Below are 13,519 nucleotides of genomic sequence, written 5' to 3'. Positions count from 1 at the left end.
GACACTTTGAAAAAACAATGGCGATTTAGACGGCCATGACTTTTTGTAAAGCTGCGTCTTTCTGTGTTCTTCATATCTGGTGTCGAGCAGCCGCTTGAATAACTGATATTTGGTACCTTTTTTCAGCAGCTTGACAATATAATTTTAAATACTATGTCATGCAAAGCCATACCGCTGCTAATGGGCGTTCTTCTTAAAAGCTGTGTTAATTGGTGCTAGTTTGTGTCCGTTCAAATATGGCAGAAGGTGAGGGGGTGATGCAGAGTGCGTTCGCGGACCAATTTCACAGCGCAGATGTAGGTATGACTCATCATTTTCAGGGGGGGGGGGGGGGGGTTGTTCACAAAAAAGGGGTTTCGTCCTGTGGCTGAAGGCAAATATGTAGGTTTAATTTATATCAACCATTTTGTTTTGTTATGTGCGCACTGCAAAGCAGATTCATGATTGTAACCTCATGTCACCTCATGTTTTAACATGATAATCCACAGCCCCATGTTGCAAGGATCTGTACACAATTCCTGGAAGCTGAAAATGTCCCAGCTATTCCATGTCCTGCATAGTCACCAGACATGTCGCCCATTGAGCATGTTTGGGATGCTCTGGATTGACGTGTACAACAGCGTGTTACAGTTCCCGCAAATATCCAGCAACTTCGCACAGCCATTGAAGAGGAGTGGGACAGCAGTAAAATCTTTGAAAATGTTGCATAAATATTTTTGTTAAAATATAAATGCGACATGCAACAATTTGAGTTACAGTTCATATAAAGAAATCAGTCAAATTAAATACATTTATTAGGCCTTAATTTATGGATTTCACATTAATCGGCAGGGGTGCAGCCATGGGTGGGCCTGGGAGGGCATAGGACCCCCCCACTTTTGTGCCAAGCCTGTCAGAATTACTTTCCCCCAGAAAAGGGCTTTATTACAGACAGAACAACTTATCAGTTTCATCAGCTGTCTGGGTGGCTGGACACAGATGATCCCGCAGGTGAAGAAGCCAGATGTGGAGGTCCTGTGCTAGCATGGTTACACGTGGTCTGTGGTTGTGAAGCCGGTTGGACGTACTGCCAAATTCTCTAAAACAACGTTGGAGGCGGCTTATGGTAGAGAAATTAATATTCAATTCTCTACCCGCTCTGGTGGACATTCCTGCAGTCAGCATGCCAATTGCACATTCTCTCAACTTGAGACATCTTTGGTGTTGTGTGACAAAACTGCTCATTTTAGTGGCCTTTTTATTGTCCCCAGCGCAAGGGGCACCTGTGTAATGATCATGCTGTTTAATCTGCTTCTTGATATGCCACAGTTTCCAGGTGGATGGATTATCTTAGCAAAGGAGAAATTCTCACGTAACAGCAACGTAAACAAATTTGTGCACAGAATTTGACAGAAATAAGCTTTTTGTGCGTAAGGAACATTTCTGGGATCCTTTGTTTCAGCTCATGAAACCTGTGGCCAACACTTTGTGTTGTGGATATATATCAGTCAAAAGTTTGGACACCTACTCATTCCAGAGTTTTTCTTTATTTTGACTTTTTTCTACATTGTAGAATAATAGTGAAGACATCAAAACTATGAAATGACACATATGAAAAAAGTGTTAAACAAATCAAAATATATTTGAGATTCTTCAAAGTAGCCACCCTTTGCCTTGATGACAGCTTTGCACACCCTTGGCATTCTCTCTACCAGCTTCATGAGGTAGTCACCTGGAATGCATTTCAATTAACAAGTGTGCCTTGTTAAAAGTTCATTTGGGGTGTTTCTTGTTAATTTCCTTAATGCGTTTGAGACAATTAGTTGTGACAAGATAGGAGTGGTATACAAAAGACAGCCCTATTTGATAAATGACCAAGTCCATATTATGGCAAGAACAGCTCAAATAAGCAAAGAGAAACACGACAGTCCATCGTCACTTTAAGACACGAAGGTCAGTCAATCCGGAAGTTTCTTCAAGTGCAGTCGCAGAAACCATCAATCGCTATGATGAAACTGGCTCTCATGAGAACCACCACAGGAAATGAAGACCCAGAGTTACCTCTGCTGCAGAGGATAAGTTCATTAGAGTTACGCGCCTCAGAAATTGCAGCCCAAAGAAATGCTTCAGAGTTCAAGTAACAGACATCTCAACATCAACTGTTCAGAGGAGACTGTGTGAATCAGGCCTTCATGGTTGAATTGCTGCAAAGAAACCACTAAAAGGACACCAATAAGAAGAAGAGACTTGCTTGGGCTAAAACACGTGCAATGGACATAAGACCAGTGGAAATCTGTCCTTTGGTGATGATGAGTCCAAATGTAAGATTTTTGATTCCAACCGCCGGGTCTTTGTGAGACGCAGAGTAGGTGAACTGATGATCTCCACATGTGTGGTTCCCACCGTGGAGCATGGAGGTGGTGGTGTGGTGGTGCTTTGCTGGTGACACTGTCAGTGATTTATTTAGAATTCAAGGCACACTTAACCAGCATGGTTACCACAATATTTGGCAGCCATATGCCATCCCATCTGGTTTGTGCTTAGTGGGACTATCATTTGTTTTTCAACAGGACAATTATCCAACACACCTCCAGGCTGTGTAAGGGCTATTTGGCCAAGAAGGAGAGTGATTGAGTGCTGCATCAGATGACTTGGCCTCCACAATCACCTGACCTCAACCCAATTGAGATGGTTTGGGATGAATTGGACCGCAGAGTGAAGGAAAAGCAGTCAACAAGTGCTCAGCATATATGAGAATTCCTTTAAGACTGTTGGAAAAGCATTCCTCATGAAGCTGGTTGAGAGAATGCCAAGAGTGTCAAGAATGCCAAGGCAAAGGGTGGCTAATCTAAAATATATTTGGATTTGTGTAACACATTTTTTGAGTTACTGCATGATTCCATATGTGTAATTTCATAGCTTTGATGTCTTCAATGTTGTTCTACAATGTAGAATAAAGTAAAAAATAAAAACCCTTGAATGAGTAGGTGTGTCAACTTTTGACTGGCACGTGTATATATATATATATTTTTTTTGTGTATATACACACGCATGCATTCATATGCTCTACAACCTCATTGCTAACTGACTGACCCCAACTTTCCCCCTCTCTCAACCATACAGTGACAGCTACATTGTCCGCGTCAAAGCGGTGGTCATGACCCGGGACGACTCGAGTGGCGGCTGGCTGGCCCAGGACGGAGGATGCCTCAGCCGTGTGGGCGTGTGCAAGGTGCTGTCGGCCGAGCTGCTGGGCCGAAGCAGCTTCCTCATCCACGGCGAGCGCCTCAAAGACAAACAGGTAAAGCCCCTGCTAGCACTCAGACCCAAATCCTGAATCGTTACAGTAACAATTAGCTTGGGATCGAATCCCGTCCAGGGCAGATAAGGGTTGACTCTGTCACACGCATTTAGAATGTATTCACAAATCCTTAATTGTCACCAATTAACGTTTTTCATGTTACCCAAATGTGTTTGTCAGATATCGATCCTCAGCTTTTCCCCCTCTGTTTCTCTTTCTGTTCCTTTATAGATAATTCAGGTAGTAGAATCAGTGTGGGCTTGTAAAGAGGCTTGCACTTTCAGCATACTTTGTTAGGAGCATTGTTTATAGTCCATTCAAACGTGTGCCGCCTCCCAGGTGATTTTGGAATGCTTCCTGAAGAAGGATCTGGTGTACACCAAGGCCACACCCACATTTCACCACTGGAAAGTGGACAACAAGAAGTGTGGCCTGACGTTCCAGAGCCCGGCCGATGCACGCGCCTTCGACCGTGGGGTCAGGAAAGCCATGGAGGACCTGACGGAAGGTACGGGAGGGGAAGGCGAAGACTATGAGGGCTGTATCTCAATGCTCTTGAATGGTATACGTCCCTTTCCTTTATAGCCACTGATTGCTGAAAGAGTTGGATAGGCAACCACCATGTTGGTTTAACTTATCAAATGCGTTTAGATTCTCGTAGCAAGAAAAGGAAGATGTTTGATGCTATGGGAATGTGGAAGTCCAACTAAAGTGGTTCAGCCTCCTGCGCTTCAGGTTACTCACTATCGGCTTGTTCTGTCATCTTTGTTTTCCAGGATCTACCACCTCTTCTTTGACCATCCAGAACGAGAGCGAGTTGGGTGACGACGATGTTTTCACCGTGAGTCCCTCCCCTTGTTCCTCTATTGTAGTTTCAAACACCAGCAATGTTCAGGGACATAGTAAACAGTTGAGAGAATCCAAGTTTCTCTATTTTGGTTAGGGTCAGATTTTTAGTCCCGCCCAAAACTCTGGGCTTCATATCAATAGAGATGGTATGTTTCCCATCTATGGTCATGGCTGTCCACTTGCATGTTGGGACTCCATATTGTACCCGTCTGCAAGATCACCTCTAGTCTGTGATTGGTCGGGCTTCTCTCTCGCCTTCACTTATAGTCCCTTTTTTTCTTTTTTGAAGTGCGTGTGAAGATTTCAGTTATTTTAGTTTGGCCCATTTCGGGAAGAGATGGCCCTTTGTTTTTGAGCAGGAGATGGCTGGTGTGATAGTAACAGGCGGGTGGAGGGAGAGTAGGAGGAGGAAGAGAGAGGAGGGGTGAGGGGTAGGTATCCTGTAGTGTTTTGACCAGACTCCGCCGCCGCTTGGCATTTGGTTTGTCGCCGTCACAGGAGATGAGGAGCAGCAGGCAGGGGTCGCGAGGTCTCTTCCTGCCCACCCCCCTTTCCTCCTCCCACTCCACCTCTAAAACTATCATTAGCAGCTGCTTCCTAGCAAACTGCCTCTGTGATTTAACACCATGGGAGGGGGGGGGGGGACTGAGAGAAGGGAACGCCTTGTGCTGTCTCTCTCTCTTCCCTCATGTCTGGAGAGAGCTTGGGGGTTTTGGCCGGTCCTCTTGGAAGAGGGAGTTGGTGTGTGTGTGTGTGTGTGTGTGCGTACTGATGCTTCCTTCAGCTGTGTTTTGACTTTCCTCCGTTGTGGATTTCTGAAGATGGATGTTTTTGTTAGCAATTGTGGATGTTCAAAGAGCACGTTTCTGAAGCAAACGTCTAAATAACTTAATTTAAAATGCTTGAGGTTATTAAACATGCTTATTTACTTGAGTGCAGAAGCTGTGAAAGGGCATGTTGCTAGCATAGTTTAGTTTCCCCAAGCTACCAGCTTCGACACATTAGACAAGATGGGTCACTTCCATCTCTTTAAGAACAAGGCCAATGGCCGCATACTCTTCAAACTCCCAATTCTCCGCATTACTGACAATGTTTCGATCCGAAACGGATCTTCGTCAGGTCAAACTAACAATCTGAGTGCTCACTTCCCAAAATATACACGTTTCACATCACAAGACCATTATGCACGTGACGCATGGTGGGTGTGGAAACAATTCAATTCACTTTTGTGCACAATCAATCATAATTAATCACAGAGGTACATATGGTCATAAAGGATTATCTACATATGGGTTCAAGTTAACCAGGGAAACAGTAAAAAAAGATTGTTGGAATACCGGCCAATATGGCCATTATGCGCAAGAGGCGCGCTGGTCGTAGATATAATTCCAGTGACCTATTTCAACTTGTGTATCGCTAATAATTTGATATCAATGAGATGGGCACATTAAGTACTTACAGAATCTAATATATACTGTGTATTCAGAAAGTATTCAGACCCCTTGAGTTTTTCCATATTTTGTTACGTTACAACCTTATTCTAATTGTTTTTTCCCCCTCATCAATCTACACACACTACCCCATAATGACAAAACCAAAACAGGTTTTTATTTATTTTTGCTAATTTGTTATAAAAAACTATCACATTTAAATTAGTATTCAGACCCCGTTACTCAGTACTTTCTTGAAGCACCTTTGGCAGCAATTACAGCCTGGAGTCTTCTTGGGTATGACGCTACAAGCTTGACACACCTGTATTTGGGGAGTTTCTCCCATTCTCTGCAGATCCTCTCAAGCTCTGTCAGGTTGGATGGAAAGCCTCTCTGCACAGCTATTTTCAGGTCTCTCCAGAGATGTTTGATCGGGTTCAAGTCCGGGCTCTGGCTGGGCCACTCAAGGACATTCAGAGACTTGTCCCGAAGCTAGTCCTGCGTTGTCTTGGCTGTGCTTAGGGTCATTGTCCTGTTGGAAGGTTTCTAAAAACCTGTTTTTGCTTTGTCATTATGGGGTATTATGTGTAGATTGATGAGGGGGGGAAAGTAATTTAATACATTTTAGAATAAGGCTGTAATGTAACAATGTGGGAAAAGTGAAGGGGTCTGAATACTTTCCAAATGCACTGTAGATAAATGTGCAATTTTTTCCCCCCAAGTGCCTTGTGTTCAAAAAATATACGAGTACTTTCCATACGAGTACCCAAAGAAATCATGCGAGTACAGTCAAAACATTTAAAATACCCAGAGCTAGCTAGAATGTGGCCACCTCCGGCAGTTCATCAGAACACTGCCCTGAATGCCAGTTCAGTTCCTGGCATGGATAACATGAAATCCTCACACAACAAGGCATCAAAAGCATCATTCCAGTAAGGTATACATACATACATACACACATACATACATACATACATACATACATACATACATACATACATACATTCCTGCACAGCTATAACTGCAGTGTGAGTTGCTGTTATATCACAGGGTTTTGAATAGGCCTAATTTCAAGGGAGGAGAGAGCGAGGGAGATGTACATGAGTCATAGTGGTGCATCTGCAGTGGAGGCCTCTGTCTGGCAGCCTCCATCCCAACTGCTGCTGCTGCCTGACCCACTGTACTGTACCCAGCCTACACACAGTTAGCTAGCCTAGCGGACATGCTAATATGTTACTTATTTATCTAGCTAACACTTAAAGGGACACTGCAAGATTTTGAGATGTCGGTTGTTTTTCTACTTACCCAAAGTCTCTGCGTGCAGTTCGGCGATTATTGATGTAAGCATATCGTTAGCTTGGCAATGGCCGAAGGTGCATAACGATGTCGGAATTCAGATATGACGTCATGGTTTCAACACTATCCACGGAGCTTTTAAACTACGGTGCGCAAACATGGTTCAATGTGCCAATAAATCAGCACTTGTGAACTTTTTCAGTTTTTCATATTGCCAGTGTCTTGGAGCTTAAATTGGGATCGTGTATACTGTGCTTTATGACGATACAAAGAAAGACTAGGCCCGCATAACAAAGCGCAAACTTGGTAAACAAGACATTTGTGGTAAGAGCATGGATCTTAATACACCTTCGCCATTCCTGGAAGTCTCCCAGTACAGTAGGCAGCTCCTCTCAAAAGCATGGAAATAGACTTTTTATAACTAAACCAAAGCTGGATCGTTGGTCATTTTAGTCTCACAAAAACCTCTACAATAATATTTTATACATTCGTAAATTTGAATGATAATCATAAGAAACGAGATTTTATCCACTTCCTCATTCTCTGTCCCGTTGTCGCATAGAGATGTATAGAGAGCAGAACATTTGTATCTTTACCATTATGGTATCTGTGAGCGCCATTGAGACAGATAAAACGTTGCAATCTCTGTAGATCTTGGTGACAAAGGGAACGAGAATGACGTGGATAGAAGATCAGTCAAATGAACAAATTTACTATGAATAGCTTTGTAAGACGCTAAGCTTTGGAGTAGTTGGAAGGTCTATTTCCCTGCTTTTGAGAGGTGTTGGCTACTGTACTGGGAAACTTCCAGAAATTGCTCTAAGCTAACGATATGCTAACTTAAATCATTTCCAAACTGCACGCAGAGACATAATGGTTTTCAATGAGCTCGTCTGACTCTGGGTAAGTAGAAAAATTATCTACATTTTGAAATCTCGCCGTGTCCCTTTAAGTTAGCAAACATGCTAACACATAACTAGACACGCTAAAACGTGATGCTGACAAGATTACCAAGCCAAGAGAAAAGACGCAACTAAAGAACATGACTAGGAAATGGTAAAGTACTACACTACTACTAAAAGAAACTGAGATGGGCCTTCACTGCTACACAACTTTATCCACTCTCAACATTAATAATAGCAACCTGATGATACTAAGCTAGTGAATCCGTCCATTGTAACTAATTTGCTTTCCTCTTGTCTGGCGTACCTAGCCTTTATCCTAAATCTGATAGTAATGGGAAGTCCAGGTCCTTGCTCTCGCTTCCCCTCTTTCTCTTCTTTTTTTTACTCCTTCTCCCTTCCGATGGCATCAAAGAGGAAAAGGGCCTAGCGTGTCGTTTCCACAGGATGTCCAGTCAGAGGGAAGAGGGTCCGTCAGTAATCTGTCACTGCCTCCCTGTTTACATAGCTGGCCCTTTTTAGAAAAAGCAGGTCCGCTCAAGGGAACACTCCAATTCGCCTCGGTTGCAGACCCCCCCCCCCCTGTTTTTTGTTGTATTCTTTTGGAATCTAGCCCCATTCCCCAGTGGCCCAGAGAGCTAGCCTGAAGAGGGGGAAGGTCACATTGTATTAGATGGGATCTGTCTTTTTCGAAAAGCCTGAGGGAACTGAAGTCCCGGCACAGATGGAGGAGAGAGGACAATGACGAATGACCTTTATCCCCCCCCCCCACCGGCACTAGAACAATATTAGTCAAGAGTAAATAACACACTTGGATGATGCAATACTTCCTCCTCTTTTCGGAAGGTCCGGTGTGACTGGTGAGATTTGGAAAGACTGTTGGAATGTCTCCCTTTGGTGCTTGTGGGGGGGGGGGTTTAACAAGGGTGCAGGAGGCTCAAACGCCTCACACTGCGTGTGTGTTGTCTCACCCTTTTGGACATCAGGGTCTTTTTGAATGGGCTGCTGGTGACCAGACTGTCCACTCTGTAGTGTCGATGAGGCCGAGGGTAGTTTTAGAATCACCAGCTGCCGCGAGTTCCATTCCTGTGTCTGGTCTGGAGGCTAAATTGATAATTAGCTCAGCCACAAATACACCCCTCCCCAACCACAGAAATCATTCCGAGCACAAGAACACACATGCACACACACTTACAAATATATCCCTTACATATGCGCGCACACACAAACACACTTCCAATTAGACCCTGGCGCACACATCCCCCAACCGGCCCCACAGTAATCACACTTAGCACACAACACACACACAGCTCCTACTATTTGGCTTTTCCTGTGCTCTAGGGCACAGTGGCTAGTAGCTGGCTTGTGTGTGTGCTTGTGCGTTTGTGTGTGTTACTCTGTAATTACCTCAAAGAGCTCGTGCCCCCCACCAGATGCAGCCCCTTGCCTTAATCTCCAGTCTTTATTCACCTCCATTCACCCCCAAACCAAGAGATGATGAAAATCTCCAAACAAGGCAGAGGTATGCCTTTGAAATCAGACGCTGCGCCACACACATCTCACATCTCCCCCCAATCAACACGCCTGGTGGACTTCCGTGGCTTTTGTGATGAACATGGGCAATTTAGCGCTTTTACATTCCATAGGTCTTGCGCTATTAGTGCTCAGGAGCATTTCTTTCTCCCTATTTTTTTTTCCCCCTCAAGCCCTGCTGTTGGGAGTAAATATCTGAACAGGGTCTGTGTTTGTAATCATCTCCATCAGACAGGGGCCCCGGTTCGCCTCCTAAAGAACATTGCTCAACCCTAACCAAGCTCTTGGCATCGCCCAAGGAAGGGATGCCACTTTTAGCTTTGGTCGGGCTCACTGAAGCCCTCTATAGCAAGTGGCTTGGGGTCCAATAAACTTAGGACTAAGAAACCAGAAACCATCCAAAGTGAATGGGAGTGGACTAGAGGTGGTGCTCTCATTTTGATATCATATGCCGTGGCAGGATTCCCCCTCGTCTGATTACCGCAGTCTAGCGGTCCTCTGGCACGCGCCTTGGCAGCGGTAAGGAGAACTGGGGAACCGAGTTAGCTCAAAAGCACACCGCCACATGAAAGAGGTGCCCCGCGCCGGCCTCAGCTAGTGACGCAATCGACCACACTTCTGGTCTTGCTCGACGCTAAAGGGGCTGTAAGTCTCCTAGCTGGAATTAATTTAACCTACCCTCAATATAAAAGGGAGACTTCAGAACAGTTTTCCCCACTCTTTTGTTCTTGAAGGAATTATTTTTTGGGAGGCGTGGGGGGTTGTTGGTTAATTACATACAGAAGTAGGGAGGTTTTGACTCTGAGCCATGACACGCTTTTACCTCAGCAATGGCCCATTGAGCGCATGCCATATGCAGGTCGGTTTGTTGGTCTCTGTGTAAAGGGCCGATGGGAGTCTGCTTCCCGCACGGGTTCTCGTGCCCAATCAAGGGTGTCGTTATCTCCCACCCACTGGGGAAAAACTCCCCCTCCTGCATTTCCTGGGCCGTTTGAACCATTGTAATCGCTTCAGACTGGCTGTAAGAGTTTTTTTTGCATTTCTTTGGCTCCAAAATTTGTGGTATCGTTCATTACATCGCTAAGCCAAAACGTCTCAATGTTTTGTGGAACATCTTTGGTCCACTAAGGCCAGGCAAAATTGATTCACTGTTTAACGGTGAGCGAAAAAAAGGAGGGGGGGATTTTATATATATATATACACACACACACACAGTTGAAGTCGGAAGTTTAAATATACTTAGGTTGGAGTCATTAAAACTCGTTTTTCAACCACTCCACAAATTTTTTGTTAACAAAAATTGTTAACAAACTATAGTTTTGCCAAGTCGTTTTGGACATCTACTTTGTGCATGACACAAGTAATTTTTCCAACAATTGTTTACAGATTATTTTATAATTCACTGTATCACAATTCCAGTGGGTCAGAAGTTTACATACACTAAGTTGACTGTGCCTTTAAATAGCTTCAAAAATTCCAGAAAATTGTCATAGCTTTAGAAGCTTCTGATAGGCTAATTGACATCATTTGAGTTAATTGGAGGTGTACCTGTGGATGTATTTCAAGGCCTACCTTCAAACTCAGTGCCTCATTGCTTGACATCATGGGAAAATCAAAAGAAATCAGCCAAGACCTCAGAAAAAAATGTGTAGACCTCCACAAGTCTGGTTCATCCCTGGGAGCAATTTCCAAACGCCTGAAGGTACCACGTTTATCTGTACACAAGTATAAACACCATGGGACCACGCAGCCGTCATACTGCTCAGGAAGGAGACGCGTTCTGTCTCCTAGAGATGAACGTACTTTGGTGCAAAAAGTGCAAATCAATCCCAGAACAACAGCAAAGGACTTTGTGAAGATGCTGGAAGAAACGGGTACAAAAGTATCTGTCCACAGTAAAACGAGTCCTGTATCGACATAACCTGAAAGGTCTCTCAGCAAGGAAGTAGCCACTGCTATAAAACAGCCATAAAAAAGCCTGACTACGGTTTGCAACTGCACATGGGGATAAAGATCATACTTTTGGGAGAAATATCCTCTGGTCTGATGAAACAAAAATAGAACTGTTTGGCCATTAAGACCATCGTTATGTTTGGAGAAGAAAGGGGGAGCCCTGCAAGCCGAAGATCACCATCCCAACCGTGAAGCACGGGGGTGGCAGCATCATGTTGTGGGGGTGCTTTGCTGCAGGTGGGACTGGTGCACTTCACAAAATAGATGACATCATGAGGCAGGGAAATTATGTGGATATATTGAAGCAACGTTTCAAGGCATCAGTCAGGAAGTTAAAGCTTGGTCACAAATGGGTCTTCCAAATGGACAATGACCCCAAGTATACTTCCAAAGTTGTGGCAAAATGGCTTAAGGACAACAAAGTCAAGGTATTGGAGTGGCCATCACAAAGCCCTGACCTCAATCCTATAGAAAGTTTGTGGGCAGAACTGAAAAAGCATGTGCGAGCAAGGAGGCCTACAAACCTGACTCAGTTACACCAGCTCTGTCAGGAGGAATGGGTCAAAATTCACCCAACTTATTGTGGGAAGCTTGTGGAAGGCTACCCGAAATGTTTGAACCAAGTTAAACAATTTCAAGGCAATGCTACCAAATACTAATTGAGTGTCTAAATCTAAACTTCTGACCCACTGGGAATGTGATGTAAGAAATAAAAGCTGAAATAAATAATTCTCTGTACTATTATTCTGACATTTCACATTCTTAAAATAAAGTGGTTATCTCAACTGACCTAAAACAGGGATTTCTACTAGGATTAATTGTCAGGAATTGTGAAAAACTGAGTTTAAATGTATTTGGCTAAGGTGTATGTAAACTTCTGACGTGTGTTTGTATGTGTATATATATATATATATCTCAAAAAAAGAATCATTATCATTAGGTGGATAAGGAATAACAGTACTTTATCACATTGTCCTCTGCTATATGGATATGGACAATAGGAGAAATATTCAATTTCAGACTGATTTTCAGATTATTAATACACAATTAACATTAATGAACATTCACATAGAATATTGCATTCTGTTATACATGCCATCATATTTTTATTTTTTTTATCTTAAAAAGTAATATATGAATGTTATCAGTTCAGTAATCTACTTAATTGTATAGCCTAACAAATTAAAGAATGACTGACAAATAATTAATCAAATTAAAATGTTGATGCATAATAATGAGTTAATTACCTGAATGCACCTTTATAGCCTAGGCATTTAACAAAATATTCATACAACTAGGATTAGGCCTCTCATAGACTAGGCCTTGTAGAAAGAGGGTCAATCAAGTTAGGTCTGCCAAATGAATGTATCATTGGAAAAAAAAGACATACATCCCCAAATTACATAACTCCAGCCATAGAGTATAAGCTTTAATCATCCCCCCAAAATGTTGTTAACAACATGTACAATTAGAAGCATCAATCCATTTAGAGCGAGCGTGACTAAATTCGAGCCCAGTAACTTTGCTCACCGCATCCTCCTTCGATTGTCTCGTCTGGCTGCCACGAAAATCCCCCACCTGCTGATCTGCACGAACTGTGTGCTTGCCAATGGCGATGTACTTTGCTGGACGTGCAAGCTGTTCTCCGCGGCGCATCATCACTTCAAACGCATTCCGTCGTTGTGTTATCGGTTGGCCTACTACTACATGTAGTACCGGCAAAATGTAAGTTATGAATCGCAAACCACCATACAGCTGCCACACTTCGATTTCATCAATAATTTTGAGTTCAATTTGGTTGTCCAAAATACTATCAGCTTGCACTGCGTCTTTGCTGATGAATGCCCTGATCTCTGGCCAGTCAATTGGTTAAATGACATTGTTGTTTCGTCTATGAATCGCTTCTAATAGATCTGAAAATGATGCAATAACCATGAATTTAACCGACTGATTATACTGAGGGACGTCCCACGTTTAACCTGGACACAAATAGTAGGAAATTGCGCTGGCTTCAGTCATGACAGCATGACAGAGAAATGAAACATCTGCACGTCGCCTGCAGTTGCGAGCGCGTGTGTTTCACTGTCCTATCCGAGGCTCGAACATGATCTGAGCGCGTGATCTGAGGCAGTTTGGTCTCTTGGGCATCAACTTGGGAAAGCCTCAGCGGACAGAGCATTTATAAATGAAGAGCCGCATATATTGCCCAAAAAAATAACACATCAGATTTTATTTTTTCGGTGTGGAGAAAAGTGTCCGTTAACGTTGTCCTAAAT

General features: G+C 43.4%; 1 protein-coding gene across 5 annotated transcripts in view; it reads left to right on the top strand.

Annotated features, from left to right (window-relative positions):
- The window catches only part of LOC129838627 (sprouty-related, EVH1 domain-containing protein 2-like), a 31,016-nt gene that overhangs the window by 13,588 nt on the left and 3,909 nt on the right, over positions 1-13,519 (top strand). For 3 of the 5 annotated variants that reach the window (XM_055905749.1, XM_055905736.1, XM_055905741.1), the window contains exons 2-4: positions 3,103-3,280; positions 3,620-3,842; positions 4,057-4,121. In XM_055905749.1, the coding sequence (XP_055761724.1) occupies positions 3,103-3,280; positions 3,620-3,842; positions 4,057-4,121 (466 nt within the window). The remainder of the gene's footprint in view (positions 1-3,102; positions 3,281-3,619; positions 3,843-4,056; positions 4,122-13,519) is intronic. The other 2 variants (XM_055905766.1, XM_055905757.1) reach the window with 1 other exon arrangement.

This window comes from Salvelinus fontinalis, chromosome 3, assembly GCF_029448725.1.
Source record: "Salvelinus fontinalis isolate EN_2023a chromosome 3, ASM2944872v1, whole genome shotgun sequence".
NCBI classification, from domain to species: Eukaryota; Metazoa; Chordata; class Actinopteri; order Salmoniformes; family Salmonidae; genus Salvelinus; species Salvelinus fontinalis.
The sequence above is the reverse complement of the archived record's forward strand: the minus strand, read 5'-3'. Positions and strand labels throughout refer to the sequence as shown.